Source organism: Nicotiana tomentosiformis, chromosome 8, assembly GCF_000390325.3.
Source record: "Nicotiana tomentosiformis chromosome 8, ASM39032v3, whole genome shotgun sequence".
NCBI lineage: Eukaryota > Viridiplantae > Streptophyta > Magnoliopsida > Solanales > Solanaceae > Nicotiana > Nicotiana tomentosiformis.
This window is the reverse complement of record NC_090819.1, coordinates 69,802,963-69,826,936: the sequence shown is the minus strand read 5'-3', so window position 1 is coordinate 69,826,936 and position 23,974 is coordinate 69,802,963. Positions and strand designations below refer to the sequence as shown.

General features: G+C 39.3%; 1 protein-coding gene across 1 annotated transcript; it reads left to right on the top strand.

Annotated features, from left to right (window-relative positions):
* Positions 1-20,340: 20,340 nt before the first annotated feature.
* Positions 20,341-23,640, top strand: LOC104089292 (pectin acetylesterase 8-like). The gene is made up of 12 exons (XM_009594146.4): positions 20,341-20,514; positions 20,931-21,013; positions 21,248-21,377; positions 21,481-21,560; positions 21,670-21,756; positions 22,067-22,191; positions 22,352-22,412; positions 22,487-22,540; positions 22,639-22,716; positions 22,835-22,940; positions 23,093-23,238; positions 23,343-23,640. Exons 1-12 carry the CDS (start codon positions 20,400-20,402, stop codon positions 23,460-23,462), a joined length of 1,185 nt encoding a protein of 394 aa, XP_009592441.1. The 5' UTR covers positions 20,341-20,399; the 3' UTR covers positions 23,463-23,640.
* The last annotated feature ends 334 nt before the right edge of the window (positions 23,641-23,974 follow it).

The window sequence follows — 23,974 nt, the reverse complement described above, 5'->3', positions numbered from 1 at the left end:
TAAGACCGTGGTCTTGTGTATATATGCATAATTATGTATTGTTGCATTTTGTGAGTTGAAATAGATAGGACATATTACAGTACATCATAAGAAATATACGAATATCTATTTGTCACATCTAATTAGTATTAGTGAATAAGATAATATCTAGCATAGCGACGACAGAAAAGAAAATTTGATAATACAAAATTAAGAGAAGATAGATGAAGAGAAAATGATTATACAGACATTCGGTGTTCAATTACGCCAATGCTTGACATTGTACACCCATAAAATGGTACAGTTAAATTTGTTATGTGGTTTATAAACAAGCGAACTGATTTGATTCAAAAATGATAAAGAAATAAGATTAAGAATGAAATTTATCAAATAAATTTAAAAAAATGAGAAGCCTAGCTCCAAGCGCAACGTTTCCGAAGACAGAAGTGAAAGCAACGATAACGAACATGTGATGACTCAAAATATCATCTTTAAATTTAATAATTAATTATGTATTCTAAGATCTCGAAAAGTACTATTTATTATTCCTCGACTTGCGTGCGCAATCCGTAAAGATTTCTGGAAAGTTTTTATGTGAAAAATGGATTAAAATGTGAATTAGAGCTTTAAAACTCAATTGTGTTGACTTTAGTCAATATTTTGAGCAAACGAACTCGGATCAGTGTTTTGACATTTCCGGTAGGTCCATATCGTGATTTGGGACTCGGGCGTATGCCCGGAATCAAATTCCGAGGTCCCTAACCCGAGATATGAAATTTTGATGAAAAATTAAAAGTTTAAGTTCAAATAGTGATCGGATGTCTAATTATATGCAAACGACCCCGGAATAGAATTTTGAAGATTCCAACAGCTCCGTATGTTGATTTTGGACTTAGGAGCGTGATCGGAATTTTATTTGAAGTCCGTAGTGAAATTAGGCTTGAAATTGCAAAAATAGGAATTTAAAGTTTGGAAGTTTGACCGGGGAGTTGACTTTTTGATATCGGAGTCGAAATTCAGTTCTGAAAATCTTCACAGCTCCGTAATGTCATGTATGACTTGTGTGCAAAATTTGAGGTCAATCGGACTTGATTTGATAGGTTCCGGCATCAAATGTAGAAGTTGAAAAATACTTAATTTCATTAAGCTTGAATTGGGGTATAATTCGTGGTTTTAGCGTTGTTTGATGTGATTTAGAGGTTCGACTAAGTTCGTATGATTTTTAGGATTTGTTGGTATATTTGGTTGAGGTCCCGAGGGCCTCGGGTGAGTTTCGGATGGTTAACAGATTAAAATTTAGACTTAAAAAGCTGCTGTAATTTTTTCTTTTCTGTTGGACATTCTGGGCTGTGATCGAGCCCAGATATCGAGCCAGATATTGAGCCCAGGTATCGAGCCCAGGGTTGACGAGGCTCAGGATCGAGCTTGTGTATCGAAGCCATGATCGAAGGTCCATCTCGAGGGCCATGATCGAAGGCAAGGCTTGAGGGCAAGGCTCGAGGGCCAGGATCGATGGCAAGGCTCGAGGGCCAGGATCGAGACCCAAGATCGAGGGTCACAATCGAAGGCTCAAGCTCGATGCCATGATCGAGGCCATGATCCGAGGTCCATGCTCGAGCCTGTGATCGAGGCCACGATCGAGGTCACGATTGAGGCCTAAGCTCGAGGCCCATGATCGAAGCCACGATCGAGGCCCAATTCTGAAGGCTGTCTCGGCAGTTTTATAAAGAGGGCATTCGTCTCATTCGCCATTTTTAACAAATTGGAGCTGGAGCAGAGGTGATTTTGGCATATTTTCAAGGAAAGACAATTGGGGTAAGTGATTTCAACTTGGATTTGGTCTATATACACAAATATATCATTATTTTCACCATTTAATTAGTGTTTTGAGATTGAAATTTGGAAAATTTTAGAAATCTCATAAACACGAATTTTTTAGATTTCGGTATCGATTCGGAGTCGGATTTGAGTGAAACTGGTATGGTTGGATTCTTAATTGAATGAGTTATCGGATTTCATAACTTTCGCCGGATTTCAAGATGTGGGCCCCACAGACAAATATTTAATTAATTTCGGGATTTTTATTACAAATATAGTATTTTCTTATAGAATTGATTCCTATAATCTTTAGTGATTGTATCGAATTATTTTGGCTAGATTCGAGCCAGACAGGGTTGGGTAATCGTGGAAAGGGCCTTCTAGTGGGTTAAATTGGAGCAAGACGAGGTAAGTCTCTTGTCTAATCTTATGTGAGGGAAATTACCTCATAGGTGATTAAAATTAAATAATTGTTGCTAATTGTGGGGGCTACGTACGCACGAGGTGACGAGAGTCCGTGCGTAGCTACTATTAATGCTAAAGTCCGGGTAGTTTAGGACTCAAAGCATGCATTACTTGTGTAAATTATATTCTTTGATTAATTAATATTAATTGATATATATGAATATATTGTTAATTGTTAGATAAAGATATTAAAGGATAAAAACCTCATATGCTTGATTTTCTGTTTAAATTAATTAATTGTTAAATGAAATAGTTCTTCCTCCCGAATTTATCTTATAATAAATATACTCCCCTTCCGGAGGTACATAAGAAAATGTCCTCCTTTCTTGTGGAGCGGGCCGAACGCCTCGGCAGGATAGATGCATCTATGGATCGCGCCGCACGTCCCTCGGCAGTGTACACGACACTCTGGATCGGGCCGTACGTCCTCGGCAGAAATCGTGCTTAATAATAATAATTACAAGATACTTTAATAATTTATTTCAGCTTGTGAAGCTAATTGATAAATTGAAAAATCCTTGGAATTTAATGAATTATTATTCTTGCTTGTTAAGGAATTAATTGTTACTCCTCTAAATGAGATTTAATTGATAAATTGGAAATTATTTGAATTGAAGGAATTTAATTAATATATGGAGAATTGTTACATTTGAAGGAATTTGATTATTTCCGCTGAATAAATAAATTATTGTAAATTATACTGATTTAAATATCCTAGTTTTATTTCAGTTATTATCATTGACCCATAGTGAGTGTCAAAGTCGGCCATCTCGTCTCTACCACTTCGAGATTAGGCTTGATACTTACTGGGTACACGTTGCTTACGTACTCATACTACACTTGCTACACTTTTTGTGCAGGATCTGAGACAGGTATTAGTGGAGGACCTATCATCACATATCCACGTCATCCCTAGGCATAGTGGTGAGCTGCCTTTCTGAGCCGTTCTGCAGCTACCAGTGTCTCTTCTTATATTTACATTCTGTCTATTTTATTTCATACAGTATTTGGAGTTTTGTATCATCTACTAGATGCTCATGCACTTGTGACACCAGGTCTTGGCACATACGTTGGTAGAGTTTGGGATTTCTTGGTTTTAAATTTTATCAATGTATGCTTAATTTATTAGTTGGCTTGCCTAGCTGTAGTGTTGGGCGCCATCACGACCTACAGGTGAAATTGGGTCGTGAAAACATGGTATCAAAGCACTAGGTTCACGTAGGTCTCACAAGTTATGAGCAGACCTAATAGAGTCTTGCGGATCGGTACGGAGACGTCTGTACTTATCTTCGAGAGGCTATAGGGTGTTAGGAAATTACCTTTCTTCATATTCCATCGTGCAATTAATGTAGCACTAAAAAAATTCTTCTCTTATTTTCTCACAGATGGTGAGAACACACTTGAATGAAGTTCCAGACCAGGGAAGAGCTACTCCCCCAGTTGCTAGAGGCTGAGGCTGAGGCAGAGGCCGAGGGAGGTCTCCAGCCCATGGTAGAGGGCGAGGACGTCCCAGGACTGTTCCAGTTATGCCGCCAGTGGGTCCAGCAGAGAATCCCATTATTGAGGAGCAGGGTGAGATGCCTTTGGCAGAGCCAACTCCAGTGGACTTCACATCTGCACCGGGATTTCAGGATGTCATGGGTCGTATGCTGCGATTCATGGACAATATGACTCAGGCAGGTTTATTTTAGGCAGACCCAGCCACATCTCAGGCGGGCGGGGGAGCACGGACCCCTACCGCGCAGGCTCATGGACAGGCAGCTGCTGTAAATCAGACCCAGTGTATACTACCCGTGGGTGGAGCCCAGCTAGTGGTAGTAGCTACACCTGAGCCCAAGCCAGCTGTAGCCGCTGATCCTCAGAAACTATTGGACAAATGGACTAGACTATATCCTCCTGTCTTTGGGGGTGAGCGACATAAGGATTCCTAGGATTTCATTGATCAGTGCAAGGATAGACTGTACAACATGAGGATATTGGAGTCTCATGGGGTAGACTTTACTACGTTTCAACTAGAGGGCAGAGCCCGTAGATGGTGGCAGTCTTATTTTCTTGGAAGACCAACAGATTCTCCTCCCATGACTTGGGACAGGTTCACTTGTATCTTCCTGGATAGGTATATTCCGCCCTCCCAGAGGGAAGAGTTACGGTTTCAGTTTGAGCAGCTCCAGCAAGGTTAGATGTCAGTGACTGATTATGAGGCGAGGTTTTCTGAATTATCTCGCCATGCACTTATGATACTCCCTACTGAGGTGGAGAGAGTGCGAAGGTTTGTAGCCAGTTTACATACTGGTATTCAGGCCATTATGGCTCGAGAGGTTGAGATGGGTACTTATTATGAGCGAGTTGTGGAGATAGCCTGGAGGATTGAGGGTGTACGTCAGTGGAGCCGAGAGCAGATCATGAGACATAAGCGGTTCGGGTACTCTGGAGAGTTCATAGGTGCTCCGTCTGGGGGTAGAGGTCAGTTCGTGAGGGAGCAGTCCAGCAGACCCCCATATCCAGCACCACCACCGCCTCGAGGTGCTCCAGTGCGACCTTATCTCAGTGCTATCTCAGAGAGTTCTTACCGCCCACCAGCTATTCAAGATCCTCCCAGTGGGTATTCACGTCCCCAGGGCCAGACACTTAGTCAGCAGCCCATCGCACCGAAGAGTTGTTACAAGTGCGGGGATCCCAGTCACATACGGAGATTTTGCCCCAGGCTTCAGGGTAGACTAGTACAGCAGGGTCAGCAGCCTATGCTTACCGGACCAGTTGCTCCACCAGTAGTCCGACCACCCACAGGTGGAGGATAGGTGGGTATGGGCCGTCCTAGAGGTGGAGGTCAGCCAGGCGGAGGCCAGCCAGTTGGCGCTCCAGCTCGGTTCTATGCTTTTCCGGCTAGACCAGATGCAAAGGCCTCAAATGCCGTGATTACAGGTATTATTTCTGTTTGTGGCAAAGATGCCTCAGTATTATTTGATCCAGGATCTACGTATTTATATGTGTCATCTCTATTTGCTCCATTCCTGGGTGTTTCTCGTGAGTCCTTGAGTACTCCTGTTTATGTGTCCACTCATGTGGGCGATTCTGTTGTTGTGAACCGGAGCTACTGGTCCTGTATTATTACATTCTGTGATTCTGAAACTAGAGCAGATCTCCTATTGCTAGAGATGACCGATTTTGAAATTATTCTGGGCATGGACTGGTTATCTCCATATCATGCTATTCTAGATTGTCATGACAAGACTGTTGCCTTGGCTATTCCAGCATTGCCTAAGTTGGAGTGGAAGGGTTCATCTGTTAGTTTATTTAATCGAGTTATTTCTTTTATAAAGGCTCAACACATGGTTGAGAAGGGTTGTTTGGCTTATCTAGCCTATGTTCGGGATACTACTGTAGAGACTCCGGCTATTGATTCAGTGCCTGTAGTTCGGGAGTTCTCCGATGTATTTCCGTCAGATCTTCTAGGTATGCCACCTGATTGTGATATTGATTTCTGTATTGACTTGGCTTCAGATACCCAGCCTATATCTATCCCACCGTATCGCATGGCTTTGAAGGAATTGAAAGAACAACTTGAAGAGTTACTAGCCAAAGGGTTCGTCTGACCGAGTGTATCGCCTTGGGGTGCACCAGTATTATTTGTGAAGAAGAAGGATGGAACAATGCGGATGTGTATTGATTATCGCCAATTGAACAAAGTCACTATTAAGAACAAGTACCCGTTGTCACGTATTGATGATCTATTTGACCAGTTTCAGGGTGCTAGGGTATTCTCTAAGATCGACTTGAGGTCAGGGTACCATCAGTTGAAGATTCGGTATTCGGATGTTCCAAAGACTGCTTTTCGGACTAGATGTGGTCATTATGAGTTTCTGGTAATGTCCTTCGGTTTAACTAATGCCCCAGCAGCGTTTATGGATCTGATGAACAAGGTATCCAGGCCATATATTGATTTGTTTGTCATTGTCTTCATTGATGACATATTGATCTACTCACGCAGTAAGGAGGAACATGAGCAGCATATGAGAGTAGTGCTTCAGACATTGCGGGAATAAAAGTTGTATGCTAAGTTCTCTAAATATAAGTTTTGGCTAGAGTCTGTAGCATTTTTTGGGACATATTGTATCGGGCGAACGTATTAAAGTTGACCCCAAAAAGATTGAGGCAGTTCAGAATTGGCATCGTCCCACTTCGGCGACTGAGATCAGGAGTTTTCTAGGTTTAGCAGGTTATTATCGTCGATTCGTGGAAGGTTTTTCATCTATTGCAGCACCTTTGACCAAATTAACCCAGAAGGGTGTTCAGTTCCGATGGTCCGATGATTGTGAGTCAAGCTTTCAGAAGCTTAAGACAGCACTGATTACAGCACCCGTGTTAGTGTTACCATCTGGTTCGGGAATATATACAGTGTATTGCGACGCATCACGTGTTGGCTTAGGTTCTGTATTGATGCAGGAAAGGCGAGTTATTGCATATGCTTCACGTCAGCTGAAGCCTCACGAGAAGAATTATACAGTACATGATTTGGAGTTAGCTGCGATTGTTCACGCTCTAAAGATTTGGAGGCATTATCTTTATGGGGTGTCTTGTGAAGTTTACACTGATCATCGCAGTTTGCAGCATTTGTTCAAGCAGAGGGATCTAAATTTGAGGCAGTGCAGATGGCTGGAGTTACTAAAAGAATATGATATTACTATCTTGTATCATCCGGGCAAAGTAAATGTGGTTGCAGATGCCTTGAGCAGGAAGGCGGAGATTATGGGTAGTTTGGCTTTCATTTCAGCAGAGGAAAGGCCATTAGCCTCGAATATTCAGTCCTTGGCTAACAAACTTGTGAGGCTGGATATTTCAGAGCCCAGCCGAGTTCTTGCACGTGTAGTAGCTCAGTTTTCACTATTTGAATAGATCAAGGCTCGTCAGTATGATGATCCACACTTGATGGTTCTTAAGGAAACGGTACTACGAGGAGGTGCCAAGGAAGTTACTATTGGAACAGATGGTGTTCTGCGACTCCAGGATCGTCTATGTGTTCCTAATATGGATGGACTGAGGAAATAGATCCTGGAGGAGGCACAGAGTTCTCGGTATTCTATTCATCCAGGTGCTACTAAGATGTATCGTGACTTGAGACAACATTATTGGTGGCGACGAATGAAAAAGTACATAGTTGAGTATGTATCTAGGTGTCTAAATTGCCAGCAAGTTAAATATGAGCGCCAGAGGCCAGGTGGCCTACTTCAGCAGATGACTATACCAGAGTGGAAATGGGAACGAATTACTATGGACTTTGTAGTTGGGTTGTCGCGGACCTTGAGGAAGTTTGATGCAGTTTGGGTGATTGTTGACAGGTTGACCAAGTCGGCACATTTTATTCCTGTTGTGACTACGTATACTTCAGAGAGGTTGGCCCAGATTTATATTCAGGAGATAGTTCGGTTGCACGGTGTGCCAATTTCCATCATATCAGATAGAGGCCCTCAATTTACTTCACATTTCAGGAGAGCAGTACAGAGTGAGTTGGGGACCCATGTAGAGCTCAGCACAACCTTTCATCCGCAGACCGACGGGCAGTCAGAGCGGACAATTTAGATTTTGGAGGATATGCTCAGGGCATGTGTGATCGACTTTGGAGGTCAGTGGGATCGTTTCATGCCTTTGGCCGAGTTTTCTTATAATAACAGTTACCAATCCAGCATCGAAATGGCTCTATTTGAGGCTTTATATGGTCGGCGATGTCGTTCACCTATCGGATGGTTTGAGCCAGGTGAGGCTAAGTTATATGGTACTGATTTGGTAAGGGATGCCTTGGAAAAGGTAAAGTTGATTCAGGAGCGACTTCGTACAGCACAGTCCAGACAAAAGAGTTACACGGATCAGAAAGCGCGTGATGTATCATTTATGGTAGGTGAAAAAGTTCTCTTGAAGGTTTCGCCGATGAAGGAAATTATGAGATTCGGGAAGAAGGGCAAGTTGAGCCCAAGGTTTATAGGCCCATTTGAGGTGTTGAAACGAGTTGGGGAGGTTGCTTATGAGCTTGCATTGCCTCCGAGCCTATCAGGAGTTCATCCGGTCTTTCATGTATCTATGCTCCGGAAGTATCATGCCGACCTATCACATGTGTTAGACTTCAGCACAGTTCAGCTAGATAATAGCTTGGGTTATAAAGAGGAGCCAATTGCCATTGTTAATAAACAGGTTCGCCAGTTAAGGTCCAAGAGGACTTCTGCAGTAAAAGTCCAGTGGAGAGGCCAACCAGTCGAGGAAGTGACTTGGGAGGCCGAGTAAAACATGCGGAACAGATATCCACTCTTATTCAGCACTTCAGGTATAATTCTAAACGCGTTCGAGGACAAACGTTTGTTTAAGAGGCGGAGAATGTGATGACTTAAAATATCATCTTTAAATTTAATAATTAATTATGTGTTCTAAAACCTCGAAAAGTACTATTTATCATTTCTTGACTTGTGTGCGCAATCCGTAAAGATTTCTGGAAAGTTTTTATGTGAAAAATGGATTAAAATGTGAATTAGAGCTTTAAAACTCAATTGTGTTGACTTTGGTCAACATTTTGAGCAAACGGACTCGGATCGGTATTTTGACAGTTCTGGTAGGTCAGTATCGTGATTTGGGACACGGGCGTATGCCCGGAATCAAATTCCGAGGTCCCTAGATATGGAATTTTGATGAAAAATTAAAAGTTTAAGTTCAAATAGTGACAGGATGTCTAATTATGTGCAAACGACCTCGGAATAGAATTTTGATGATTCCAACAGCTCCGTATGTTGATTTTGGACTTAGGAGTGTGATCAGAATTTTATTTGGAAGTCCGTAGTGAAATTAGGCTTCAAATGGCAAAAATAGGAATTTAAAGTTTAGAAGTTTGACCGGGGAGTTGACTTATTGATATCGGGGTCGGAATCCAGTTCTGAAAATCTTCACAGCTCTGTTATGTCATGTATGACTTGTGTGCAAAATTTGAGGTCAATCGGACTTGATTTGATAGGTTCCGGCATCGAATGTAGAAGTTGAAAAATGCTTAGTTTCATTAAGCTTGAATTGGGTATAATTCATGGTTTTAGCGTTGTTTTATGTGATTTAGAGGTTCGACTAAGTTCGTATGATATTTTAGGATTTGTTGGTATATTTGGTTGAGGTCCCGAGGGCCTCGGGTGAGTTTCGAATGGTTAACGAATCAAAAATTGGACTTAAAAAGCTGCTGCAATATTTCTTTTTCTGTTGGACATTCTGGGATGTGATCGAGCCCAGATATCGAGCCCAAATATCAAGCCAGATATCGAGCCTAGGTATCCAGCCCAGGGTTGACGAGGCTCAGGCTCGAGCTTGTGTATCGAAGCCATGATCGAAGGTTCAACTCGAGGGCCATGATCGAAGGCAAGGCTCGAGGGCCAGGATCGAGGGCAAGGATCGATGGCAAGGCTCGAGGGCCAGGATCGAGACCCAAGATCGAGGGTCACAATCGAAGGCTCAAGCTCGATGCCATGATCGAGGCCATGATCAGAGGTCCAGGCTCGAGCCTGTGATCGAGGCCTAAGCTCAAGGGCCATGATCGAAGCCACGATCGAGGCCCAGTTCTGAAGGCTGTCTGGGCAGTTTTATAAAGAGGGCATTCGTCTCATTCGCCATTTTTAACAATTTGGAGCTGGAGTAAAGGCGATTTTGGTAGATTTTCAAGGAAAGACAATTGGGATAAGTGATTTTAACTCGGATTTGGTCTATATACACAAATATATCATTGTTTTCACCATTTAATTAGTGTTTTGAGATTGAAATTTGGAAAATTTTAGAAATCTCATAAACACGAAGTTTTTAGATTTCAGTATCGATTCGGAGTCGGATTTGAGTGAAACTGGTATGGTTGGACTCGTAATTGAATGGGTTGTCGGATTTCATAACTTTCGCCGGATTCCGAGATGTGGGCCCCACAAACGAATATTTAATTAATTTCGGAATTTTTATTAAAAATGTAGTATTTTCTTATAGAATTGATTCCTATAATTTTTAGTGATTGTATCGAATTATTTTGGCTAGATTCGACAGGGTTGGATAATCGTAAAAAAGGCATTCTAGTGGGTTAAATTGGAGCAAGACGAGGTAAGTCTCTTGTCTAATCTTGTGAGGGAAAAATTACCTCATAGGTGATTAAAATTAAATAATTATTGCTAATTTTGGGGGCTACGTACGCACGAGGTAACGAGAGTCCGTGTGTAGCTACTATTAATGCTAAAGTCCGGGTAATTTAGGACTCAAAGCATGCATTACTTGTGTAAATTGTATTCTTTGATTAATTAATATTAATTGATATATATGAATATATTGTGTATTGTTAGATAAAGATATTAAAGGATGAAAACCTCATATGCTTGATTTTCTGTTTAAATTAATTAATTGTTAAAAGAAATTGTTCTTCCTCCCGAATTTATCTTATAATAAATATACTCTCCTTCCGAAGGTAAATAAGAAAATGTCCTCCTTTCTTGTGGAGTGGGCCGAATGCCTCGGCAGGATAGATGCATCTATGGATCGCGCCGCACGTCCCTCGGCAGTGTACACGACACTCTGGATCGGGTCGTATGTCCTCGGCAGAGATCGTGCTTAATAATAATAATTACAAGGTACTTTAATAATTTATTTTAGCTTGTGAAGCTAATTGATAAATTGGAAAATCCTTGGAATTTAATGAATTATTATTCTTGCTTGTTAAGGAATTAATTGTTACTCCTCTAAATGAGATTTAATTGATAAATTAGAAATTATTTGAATTGAAGGAATTTAATTAATATATGGAGAATTGTTACATTTGAAGGAATTTGATTATTTCTGCTGATTAAATAAATTATTGTAAATTATGCTAATTTAAATATCCTAGTTTTATTTCAGTTATTATCATTTACCCATAGTGAGTGTCAAAGTCGGCCATCTCGTCTTTACCACTTCGAGATTAGGCTTGATACTTACTAGGTACACGTTGTTTACGTACTCATACTACACTTGCTACACTTTTTGTGCAGGATCTGAGACAGGTATTAATGGAGGACCTATCATCACATATCCACGTCATCCCAAGGCATAGTGGTGAGTTGCCTTTCTGAGCCGTTCTGCAGCTACCAGTGTCTCTTCTTATATTTACATTTTATCTATTTCATTTCAGATAGTATTTGGAGTTTTGTATCATCTACTAGATGCTCATGCACCTGTGACGCCAGGTCTTGGCACACACGTTGGTAGAGTTTGGGATTTCTTGGTTTTAAATTTTATCAATGTATGCTTAATTTATTAGTTGGCTTGCCTAGCTATAGTGTTGGACGCCATCATGACCTACAGGTGAAATTGGGTCGTGACAGAACAAGTAAAGTTGTTTAATTGTGAGCAAAAGTAAAATACAGCATATGTTTGCCAAGAATTTTGTGTCCTACAATGGCTACTGAGCCTACTATTTATAGCTTTATCTAGGGAAGCAAGATCCTAGGATTAAGCTCCTCTTAAATGATAATAAAATGGTCATTGATGAATATGTAACGGCAGGCCATGAATAGAAATATTCTCTGTAACGGTTTCTCATTTAATGTTATAGAATATTCTCACATTGAATGTTATCTGATGGCAAATACTCAACCTGCTCCTGTCGACTATGCTTCCTTCGAGATTTACTAGATGTCGATTGCAATTGTTGTATTGGTGTTGGTTGTTATTTGACTTGCCTTTTGCCTACCTTCGATTCCACGTGTCATGTTATCATTCTACCATTTACTATAAACTAATTTTACCCCATACAGATAGTCCCCTTGCTTTCCGATGACATATCTTTGTGTTACCTGGAAGTTGGTGAAGATCCCTTTCTTGGCGGGAAAGTTCCTGAATAGTCTCTAACGCTTAAAAGGACGCACGACTTCTCGCATTTTATGACCCGAACACGTGTTGCACCACGATTCAGCAAATATTTTTGCCAATTTTTGAGGTAATGAAGATCACGATATTTGCCGTCTATAACTTCACTTGTACTCATTATTTAACTTCTTTACTTCCAAAATTTTGATAGTATTTCTTCTTCACTCACTCTTCATCTGCTTAGAAAATTTTTCATCTTCTCCAACTTTCTTAGCAAAATCTTTTTCTGACTCTTTACTACCATGGCTTCTTCTACTACACTCTTTGGAAACTCAAGTCTTTTCTTCGGTGGAGGCCCAAAGAAAAACAAGGATAAAAAAGCTGATGTTGATTCTGAACTTCCTAGTGTAAGCACCATCATACTAAAACATCTCAGTACTGCCAATGACTTCCAAGAGAAGGCCCCTTCTGTGTCTTCACGGACTTGGGTTGTTAGTAGGTATCCCTCCTCCATTCCCCTTCTAATATTCCAGTTGTGAAGGAGGACCGCAACTTTCCTAATCTTGAAATCCTCACTCCTGATATGACAGAGCGGGTTACCTTCAACAAGGAGGGTTTTACATATGTCTATATGTATCCATTTACCTTGGGTCTATTCCCCTTGGTGTCGAATGAAAGGCTCGACCCCATAATTTTGAAGTTTCACCACTGGTACCAGGTCTGATTAGCACAAGTAGGCCCAGCTATATGGCGAACGGTGTATTGCCTTCGTCAAGTGGGGAATTTGACTCCGTCTTGATTTTCTAACTCGTACGACCCTTTACCGGTGATAGCTGAAGCCCGGTAAAGGCTTTTCCATGTTGGTTCCAGCTTCCCGGCGTTGACTTCCCGAGTGTTCTAAGTTACTTTCCTCAAAACCAAATCTCCTACTTTGAAGTAATAGAGATTGGTCCTGTGATGATAATATCTTTCCATCCTCTGCTTCTGAGCCACCATCCTCACATATGCCAAGTCCCTGTGTTCCTTGAGCAAGTCCAGCTTCACCAGTAACGCTTCATTGTTTGATTCTTCGTTTGTTCGGGAAAACTGCAAAGTTGGCTCCTCCACTTCTACCGGTATCAGAGCTTCCGTGCCATATACGAGAGAAAAAGGTTTTTCTCCCATGCTAGACTTTTCCGTTGTCCGATATGCCCACAATACAACCAATAGCTCTTTGAGCCATTTGCCTTTAGCAGCTTCTAGCTTCTTTTTAAGGTTCTGAATAATCACCTTATTTATTGATTCTGCTTGTCCGTTAGCACTTGAATGGTATGGTGAAGATGTAATCCTCTTGATTTTTAAATCTTCCAAAAATTTTGTGACTTTTGAGCCTATGAACTGCGGCCCGTTGTCACAGGCAATCTCCTTTGGTATTCGGAATTGGAAAATTATGTGGTCCCATATGAAGTCAACCACTTCGCTCTCACTGATCTTCTGGTAAGGACTTGCTGCAACCCATTTAGTTAAGTAGTTAGTTAAAACCAAAAGAAATCTTACTTTTCCAAGGCCCGGTGACAGAGTACCAACTATGTCCATTCTCCACTTCATGAACAGCCATGGGAAAAATATTGAATGCAAGAGTTTTGTTGGCTGATGTACCAACTGTGCATGGCTTTGACATTTGTCACACTTCTGAACGAATGCTTTTGCGTCCTCTCCATCCGGGGCTAACAGTAACCTGCCCTAACCAGCTTTAGAACTAATGAATCCGCACCGGAATGGTTCCCGCAAATTCCTTAGTGGACTTCTCTCATCACATAGTCTGCTTCCGAGGTTCCCAGACATCGGGCCAATGGTCTTTGGTATGATCTTCTATATAATTGCCCTTCTACGAGGCAATAACGAGCTCCTTTGGTTCCTAATGCCCGGGATGCCTTCGGGTCTTCGGGTAACTTGCCATGTCGAAGGTACTCGACGAAATTATTCCTCCAGTCCCAGACTAAGTTGGTTGAATTGACCTTATAGTAACCGTTCACATCCAATAGCGAGTGTATAAGTTGAACGACTGTACCGGAATCAGATCTTTTCATCTCCGTAGATGACCCCATGCATCTGCTTCCACATTTCCTTCCCTTGGAATGTTTATGATCTACCATTCCCTGAATTGTGCAAGCAATGCCTGAACCTTGTTCACATGTTGTTTCATGCACTCTTCCTTCGTGTCAAAAATCTCATATACTTGGTTTACTACCAGCTGGGAATCGCATTTTATCTCGATAACCTCGGAACCTATTCCTCGAGCTAATTCAATTCCTGCAACCAAAGCCCCATACTCGCTTTATTGTTAGTTAACGGAACAGTTTTAATGGCCTGTCTTAGGGTTTCCTCTGAGGGCGTGAATAGAACTATCCCGAGACCGGACCCTTTCACATTGGGGGCTCCATCCGTGAACAAGGTCCTAACTCCCGCTATTGTCTCCAACACCTGAAAGGCTTCCTTAGCAGCCAAGGACAATAACCCGGGACTGAAACCGGGCACAAAGTCAGCCGAAACTTGTGACTTGTTCGCGGTCTTGGGCTTGTACTCAATGTCGAACTCACTAATTTCGACTTCTCATTTAGCCAAACGGCCTGACAACTCAGGCTTGTGAAGGACATTCCTTAAGGGAAAGGTTGGCACAACGGCTATCGGGTTGCACTAAAAATAAGGCCTAAGCTTTCGAGAGGCGAATACGGGAGCTAAGGCCAAGTTTTCAAAGTGAAGATAGCGAGTCTCCACTCCCGATAATATTTTACTAATATAATAAACTGGAAATTGCGTACCTTTTTACTCTCGAACTAAAACGGCACTTATCGCTACTTCTGAAACGGCTAGATATATTAGCAACTCCTCGCCTTCCCCTGATTTTGACAGTAACGGAGGGATTGATAGGTACCTTGTAGGTCTTTCAAGGCCTTTTGTCATTCCATAGTCCATTCGAAATTGTTCTTCTTTTTCAAAAGTGATGGCACTTTTCAAAGGATCTCGGGATGAATCTGCTTAGAGCCGCCAATCTTGGTGTACTTCCTTGATATTTGTCAATTGATTCGGAATGTCCTCGATAGCTTTAATGTTATCAGGATTTACCTTGATTACCTTTTTGCAAAACCAGGAACCCCAAGAATTTTTTGGAACCAATACCGAACGCATATTTTTTCAGGTTGAGTTTCATGTTATACATCCTTAGGATGTCGAAAGTCTCTTGGAGGTGTTTCAAACGATCTTCTGCATTCAAATACTTGACTAACATGTCATCAATGTATACCTCCATTATTTTTCCTCTCTGATTTTTGAACATTTTATTAACGATCTTCCGATAAGTGGCCCCGGCATTTTTAAGCCCAAATGGCATCACATTATAGCAATATGTGCCAAAGTTGGTTATGAAGGAAGTTTTTTCCTGAACCTCCAGGTTCATCTTGATTTGATTGTACCCGGAGTAAGCATCAAGAAAACACATTAATTTATGCCCGGTCGTAGCATCAATCATTTGATCAATATTTGGCAATGAGAACGAGTCTTTAGGGCACGATATTTTACCTCCCGTATAGAACCAATATTGAGTAGTCAGGTTACCTCTTCTTTGACAAAACTGTTGCTAATCTTGGCAATCGGACATTTCTTCTACCTTACAGGTGGGTAATTTGGGTCCAGGATTAGCTTATGCACGGACACTTCTAATGGGATACCTGTCATATCCAAGTGCGACCATGCAAAGCAATCTGCGTTAGCTTTAAGAAATTTATAAATTCTAACCTGAGTTCGAAATTGAGTCTTGTTCCCAAGTAAAACTTTCTTTCTAAAAACTCTTCAAATAAGGCCACTTGCCCGAGTTCTTCTGCAGTGGACTTGGTCGCATCCATCTCCTCCGGTACCTAAAAGTATCTCGACACTTGGTGGGATTCCGATGACTCCTTGCCTTTATCATCTTCGCTCGGAAAGGAAGAAGGCATCAGTTCCTGTAATTTCTATTTGCTAGGCTCCTTCCACTTGCTACTGGAAATTGTTACTGCATTCATCTTCCTTGCTGTTGGTTGGTCTTCTCTTATCTGCTTCATCCCTTTCGGTGTTGTAAATTTCAATAACTGGTGATATATCAAAGGTACAACCTTCATCTCGTGTATCCACGGCCTCCCGAGGATTACATTGTAGCCCATGTAGCCATTTACCATTTCGAATAAGTTGGTCTTGGTTACCCCTTCGGCATTCGTGGGCAACAAGATCTCTCATCGGGTTGTCACATTTGTCAAGTTGTATCCATCTAGGAGTTTTGTTGTCGGAGTGATGCTTACGGTCAGCTTTGCTTACTCCATCACTCTCCATTGGATAATGTTGGCTGAGCTTCCTGCGTCAACCAAAACACGCTTAATTTTGAAATCTAAAACATTAAGAGAGTTTACCATAGCATCATTATGTGGCAGAAGAAGTCTGTCAGCGTCTTCCTCCGTGAAGGTGATATCATCTTCCGCGACTTCTCGGAGCCTTTTGTTGTGAGTCATCGATATCTTATTTTTATTGGCCGCCGAGGAGCTTACACTGTTGATTTCATTCCCTCCAAAAGTCATGTTCATGGTTAACCAATGGGAGTCTTCTGTCACCTTCGAAGGCTCTGCATTATCCCGGCTTCGACCATAGTTATTCTTGGCTCGATCACTTAAAAATTCCTTGAGATGGCCATTCTTAAAAAATGTTGTCACCTCTTCACGCAGATGCCGACAGCCCCCAGTTCTATGGTCGTGAGTCCCATGATATTCACACCACAAGTTAGGATCCCTCTCGATGGAATTGGATATGATTGGCTTCAGGAATCATGCTTCTTTGATGTTCCTCATTGCTGATACCAACTCCACTGAGCTGATGTTGAAGTTATAATCTGATAACATGGGATATGTAGAGTCCCAAGCCCCTAGAACCTCTTTTTCTTGTAATGATCTGATATTCCGGCCATGGTCCGTTCTTCTGTCGAGAGTTAACCTATTCGAGGACCGAAAACCTTTGTTGTTGTGTCACTCGGTTCTTTCGTATGGCAGGAAATGACCTTTAGGAGACGCACGATCCGCATCAAAGTCGCTTTTAAACTTATCATGATTCTTGTCTCGGTCCCGTCTCTTGGTTGATGTCAGGAAACCCGAGCTGATCGTCTTCTATCCTTATTTTTAACTCGTAACGGTTATGGACATTTGCTCATGTGGTTGCTTGGAATTTGAGCAGGCTTTCCTTTAACTTTCTGGAGGCATCGGAGCTCCGTGGATTCAAGCCCTTTATGAACGCCTCTGTTGTCCACTCGTCTGGTACAGCCGGTAGCAACATCCTCTCTTTCTGGAATTGGATCACGAATTCTCGCAGCTATTTGGACTCGTCTTGCACAATCCTGAATATATCTGCCTTCCTCGCTTGGACCTTCCTTACCCCGGCATAGGCCTTAATGAATGAATATGCAAGCATCTCAAAAGAGTCAACTTAATGCTCGGGTAAGAGTGAATACCATGTCAGGTCCCCCTTTGTAAGGGTTTCACCAAACTTCTTCAGCATGACTGATTCGATCTCATGTTGAGCCAAATCATTCCCTTTCACATATGTGTTGTAGGTTGTGATATGCTCCTGCGGATTCGAAGTCCCATCGTATTTTCGTATGTCCGGCATCTTGAACCTCTTTGGAATTAACTCTGGTGCTGCGCTTGGTTTAAACGGCAATTCAGTGTATTTTTTGAATCCGGGCCTTTTAGTATGGGTGGTGTGCCCGAAATCTGATCTATCCTAGCATGGAAGTCCTTCGCATTTTGATTCATTCGTTTGTTCATTTCCCTCATAAACCTCATAAGCTCAGTTTGAAGGGATCATTCCCGTTGTCATTCCCAGATCCGCTATCGGTCCCTCCGACAAGTCGAAACCGACTTCTCTCCTTGAAGTGTTATTATCAACTCTCTAAGCCATTTGATTTGCAGGAGTGCTGGGAGGAACCGGACCCCTTCCGTTTGCATTATTGGAAGCGCCTGATAACGCTTGTTTCAACTCTGTCATTACCCGATCCTGCCTTGAGAGGTGACTCATGATTGCTTTATGTTGTTGTCTTAAGATTTTCATTGTTTTCACGACATGTTCCTCCTCCGTATCATCGGGATTTGTCTCCCGCACATGCCGGGCCCTTCACGAACCGGGGTTGTTTCGTCCCTTTTGTTATGGGTGTCGCTGATTGAGTCCTCGTGATGAGGTAAATCTTCGCGTCCCTCAATGTTGTGTGTGATGTTGACATCATTAGTTGCCATATCTAATTTCTTACTAAGGAAAAAATCAAACAAGTTAGTAATAAACGTAAGGATCAAAGCAATTACGTAACTGTCTAAGCCCCACGGTGGGCGCCAAACTATTTACCCATAAAAAGGTACAGTTAAATTTGTTACGTGGTTTAGAGACAAGCAAACTAATTTGATCCAAAAATGATAAAGAAATAAGATTAAGAATAAAATTTAGCAATTGAAATTGAAGGAAATGACAAGCCTAATTCCGAGCGCAATATCTCCGAGGATAAAAGTGTCGTGTCCTACAATGGCTACTGAGCCTACTATTTATAGCTTTATCTAGGGAAGCAAGATCCTAGGATTAAGATCCTCTTAAATGATAATAAAAGTGTCATTGGTGAATATATAACGGGAGGCCATGAATGCAAATATTCTCTGTAACGGTTGCTCATTTAATATTAGAGAATATTCTTCCATTGAATGCTATTTGATGGCAAATACTCGACCTGCTTCCGTTGACTACGCTTCCTTCGGGATTTAGCTGATGTCGATTATAATTGTTGTATCTGGTACTGGTTGTTATTTGACTTGCCTTTTGCCTATCTCGGTATCACGTGTCATGCTACTATTCGACCATTTACTATAAACCAATTTTACCCAGTACAGACATATCAACTTGTTAATTCTTCTTTAATACATGTCAAGCTCAAGCTGTACTTTCTGATCTTCGTTAAACAAGTAGAAGCTCTCGTGCATTACTCTGATTTCTCTTTCAATGGATTTCGATTTAAATTAGCTAGTGCTTTACGAAACCAACTTCAATTACGACACGATGTCTAAATAACATCTCCACTCTAAATTGACAATGAATAAATTAAGTAACATCAGATGGAATCGAAACATTTCTTATCCTATTTTAAGTAGTACGCAGCAAAAATAAACAAACCAAAATACTAAACTGCCATCTTTTATCTACGAATACGATGAGGTAAAGTGGAGTATTTTGAATTTGGGGTGAAGAAATAAACTTCCTTGATTCCTAGATTTCTCTGCGGATCGATTGACCATCTTTAATTTGAAGTTCCTTTCGTTAGCCAAAAGAAAATAAATTTAAAAAAATGTGTAATTAGATTTTGCTGGTGGCAAAGGCTTATCCACGGCTGTAGCTAACAGTAAGGGGCAAGTCGGTACCTAACACGTTTAGTTAGTTTCTGTTCGTTACGGATTTTTTCGTTTCATGATGCAGCACAAATTTCGTATTACTTTATGTCAAAATTACAAGAAAAATCATTGAATCTTCAAGTTGAACTTTTAATTATTATCTAATTAAAACAATAAAATTTGTAAACATAAATGGTTTTAAAAAAATATATTCAATTTAATTAACAAAAAATTATGTTGGTCAATCTCTCTCTCTCTCTCTCTCTCTCTCTCTCTCTCTCTCTCTCTCTCTATATATATATATATATATATATATATATATATATATATATATATATATATATATATATATATCAATTCGAAATAGCATCTAAATATCTGAATACTGAATTCATGATAGTAAATTGTGGACATGCTTAATGAAAAGGACAGAAGCGAATTCACTGTGACATTGAGCCATTCCCCAACTAATTAAATAAGTAGTTAAAGTTCACACATTTAATCCAATTCTGATTTGCACAATCTTAAATTTTCAAACTTTAAAGTTGCAATATATCCATTTGAAATAACAATAAATAGCTTCCCTATATATGTGTGATCTTGATAATACATTCTATTGTTAGTTAATGATATCAGATTTATCTGCCTGAAAATAAGGTAAAACAACAAATTGTTTTTCAAAACTTCCCTATAATGGTATTTTGGTATTCAATTACTTGCAACTTTTACAAATATTCTAAATATGGCTTAGTTCACACTTGATTTCTCAAAAAAACTAACTTTTTTATTGCGGCTCCTTTTTATTGAATTAAAAGTTCTATATATATATTTGTATCTTGTGCCCACAATGAGCAGATAGCAATATTAATTAAGAAAAGTAGAAGAATGGTGACCCATTGTTTGTTCTTTTTTATTTCTTTGCTGATTATTATTATTTGTAGAACAGAAAGTCTCCTTGTTAATATCACTATACTTGAAAGTGCCGTAGCAACAGGAGCAGGTAACTTTTTTCTTTTTCTCTTCTTCCTTTAGTTTCTTCTTTTTTTCTTTTTTGGTTATGTTCACTAAACATCTTGTTTTTTAATATTATATTCTTAACAGTTCAGAATGTTTCTCGATGTGTGATAGTGTATATGTAAGCACACATGTCGCTAGATTAAAGCTTATGGGTTTAGTCATTTTAAGCTATTAGATTCTAAATTAATACCTTTGTACATATTTAATAGACTTTTTAAGACAAATACAAGATTTAAATAAAATTTAATGGGTTCGACTAAACCAGTAATCTAAACTCTAACTTATGTTGCGCGTGTGCATAGAGAGACATGGTTCTAATTTCATTGTGCGTATCTATCTATATAGCATCTCTTATTTATGTTTCCATTTATTTATCTGTTGTTAATGTTGTGTTTATAGTTTGCTTGGATGGAACTCCACCAGCATACCATCTTGATAGAGGATCTGGCACTGGACTGAATAATTGGGTAATATCAATTGAGGTAAGTTTTGTTTCAATAGCTCCTATAAAATTCTGTCTTCGTTACTAATAAGAAGATGAAGAAAAACTCAAAAACAAATTCCAAAACTGAATGCCCATCCTTGAAATTGAATTATTAAGAATTCCGAGAACTGTTATTTAAGATTTTAATATCTATGCATATGATAAGTGAATTTCTATCTTAGCATATACAAACACTTATTAATTATATAAATTTGTTAACTTGGATATTAAGGGAGGTGGATGGTGTCAAAATATTACTCATTGTCTTGAGAGGAAGAATAGTCGCTTGGGATCTTCTGCAAAAATGGGTAAGCAAGTTGCTTTTTCAGGGATTATGAGCAATGATCCCAAGTTTAATCCAGGTAAACTTCCAATTTTTAATTCTTAAAATGTGCGTGCTATGTTTCTTTATATATAGCTTAGTATAATTAATTAATACAACTACACCTTTTTGGAAATTTGTAGAATTTTATAATTGGAATAGAGTTAGTGTCAGATATTGTGATGGAGGATCTTTTACGGGAGATGTTGAAGCAGTTGATCCTGTAAGTCTCATTAAGTATATTTTCTTTAAGTTGAATAGTATATCTCCTAATGTTTTAATTACAGTATTTAAAGGGTTCTTTTTCCTAATTAAAACTCCAAATTTGACAGGCCACTGGACTCCATTATAGAGGGGCAAGGATATTCAAAGCTATTATGGCTGATTTATTATCCCAAGGAATGAGTACTGCTGAAAATGTATGTTTATATTGGGTGTTTACACCAACTCAATGAATATATGATATATATCTTCACATACATTATTACGTCGTTATCTTTTAACTGTTGTTAATACATATTCTCACAGTCAATTTTTTCACTAACCATAGTAAACTACTACTATAGCTTTGTATAATTTTATGTAAATACCTAACAGTAGTAAGTTATTTCCCCTTCTTCCTTTCCCTCCCATCAAAGAAAAAAAAACCAAAAGCAAGATTTCCTTTTCATTTCCTTTTTTTAACTCTCTACTTGAGTCTCAAAAAAGGTTAAATTTTTGAAATGGTAGGCTATACTCTCTGGATGTTCAGCTGGGGGATTAGCATCAATCTTGCATTGTGACAATTTCAGAGCTCTACTACCAAAGAGTGCTAGAGTTAAATGCTTTTCAGATGCTGGTTATTTCGTTAATCTGTAAGCATTATATTCTTCTTTCACATTATATTTCAATTCACATATATAATTTTTTATTTTCCTTTTGGCAATTAAACTCTACCAATTTATGTTCAAAACATTGTTTTATTCTCATCGATTTGTTGCTTGCTATAATAATTTAATGTGCGTTTAATCGCAGCAAGGATATTTCAGGGGAAGCATATATCGAAGAGTATTTCAATGATGTTGTCACTTTACATGTATGCTTCATTTAACTCTTTTTCAGATCCTTTTTATTTAAATATAGTAATTAATTATTTTGTGTTGAATTTAGGGCTCTGCCAAGAATTTGCCTCCATCATGTACTTCAAAATTGAAACCAAGTTTGGTAAGAGCAATACAATCTCAAGAACTAAGCTTATGGTTCATAAGAAAACAAAATAATGAAATTCCAAATCTAAAAAAATTTACTTGAATATGTTGCAGTGCTTTTTCCCTCAAAATGTGGCTCATCAACTTCAAACGCCACTTTTCATTATAAATGCAGCCTATGATCATTGGCAGGTGAGTTTATTAGAATACTAAGATTTTCAAACATGCTTATAAATTCTTTTTCTTTTCTCCCTTTCACTTTTTAATTGCTTTTGTCTCCTGAATTTTGAATATTTACTTTTAAATTTAGGTAAGGAACATTTTGGTCCCTTCTACTGCTGATCCTACTGGAGCCTGGACAAATTGCAAGGCTGATATGAGGAATTGCACACTAAGTGAACTCAAAGTTCTTCAAGGTCAGTAAGGATCTTAAATATTTTTGACACATTATATTATTTATTCGTTTATTTGTAATTTTTTTGTGTTATAAAAGAAACAAAGAGATTTATCAAACATTTTCTGAGTATATGAAAAATCTGTTTAAGTAATTGTGGAACAATTATTTTAGGTTTCAGATTAAACTTTTTAAAGGTATTGGAAGGGTTAGGCCCTTCTTCAACAAGAGGATATTACATCAACTCTTGCTTTTCCCATTGCCAAACTCAACAACAAGCCTATTGGTTTGGTCCAAATTCACCTAGATTATTCAACAAGGTATAACTTATTAAGCTCTCTTACTATAGATATTTCTAATTTTTTCCCCTATGAATTTCTATTTAACTATGTGACATTTTTGACTTGAATGAATATTGTTGCAGACAATAGCTGAAGCAACAGGGGATTGGTTTTGGGAAAGAAATCAGTTTCAAGAGATTGATTGCCCCTATCCTTGTGACAAAACTTGTGTTGAAGATAGCACTATAGCAGTGGTGAGATAATTAGTTCAGAAGCTATAGATTATATTTATAGAGGACGTCTTTTTCATAGAAATTGAGATTTATAGAGGGGATTTTAATGATAATATAGGAAGAAGGATAATTCTTTGATTTACTCTGTACTAGAGAGAAAAGCATAATAATGAGATGATGAGCAATGCATGTGGTTGTTTTCATGACTTATTTTGTCTGATTTTTTCAGTGACCATAATCAAACTTATCCCAATTAACCACAATAGAATCAAGAAATTGGGGACTTGAGAAAATAAATAAACTTGCGTATAATGCACGATTATCTCCTTCCTTTAGAAAAAAAATGTACTAATTGGAAAAAACCATATCCTCCTCTTGGCTAACATTAACAATATTGCATGTAAAATATTCATCACATTACAAAGTCGATGGCAAATTGAATGAGTTGTGTTAAACGATAGTTCAAAAAGAATTATCTGGCATTTTATGATGTAGATGTGTCACTTTTGAAAACATTTCCAGAAAACAGACAATACCATTTT

What these genes read in the sequence shown, in the direction of transcription:
- LOC104089292 (XM_009594146.4), top strand. Translation starts at nt 20,400, where the DNA reads ATGGTGACCCATTGTTTGTTCTTTTTTATTTCTTTGCTGATTATTATT. An exon ending in TGCCGTAGCAACAGGAGCAG is followed by an intron (nt 20,515 to 20,930) that starts GTAACTTTTTTC and finishes TTGTGTTTATAG; the next exon opens with TTTGCTTGGATGGAACTCCA. An exon ending in CACCTAGATTATTCAACAAG is followed by an intron (nt 23,239 to 23,342) that starts GTATAACTTATT and finishes ATATTGTTGCAG; the next exon opens with ACAATAGCTGAAGCAACAGG.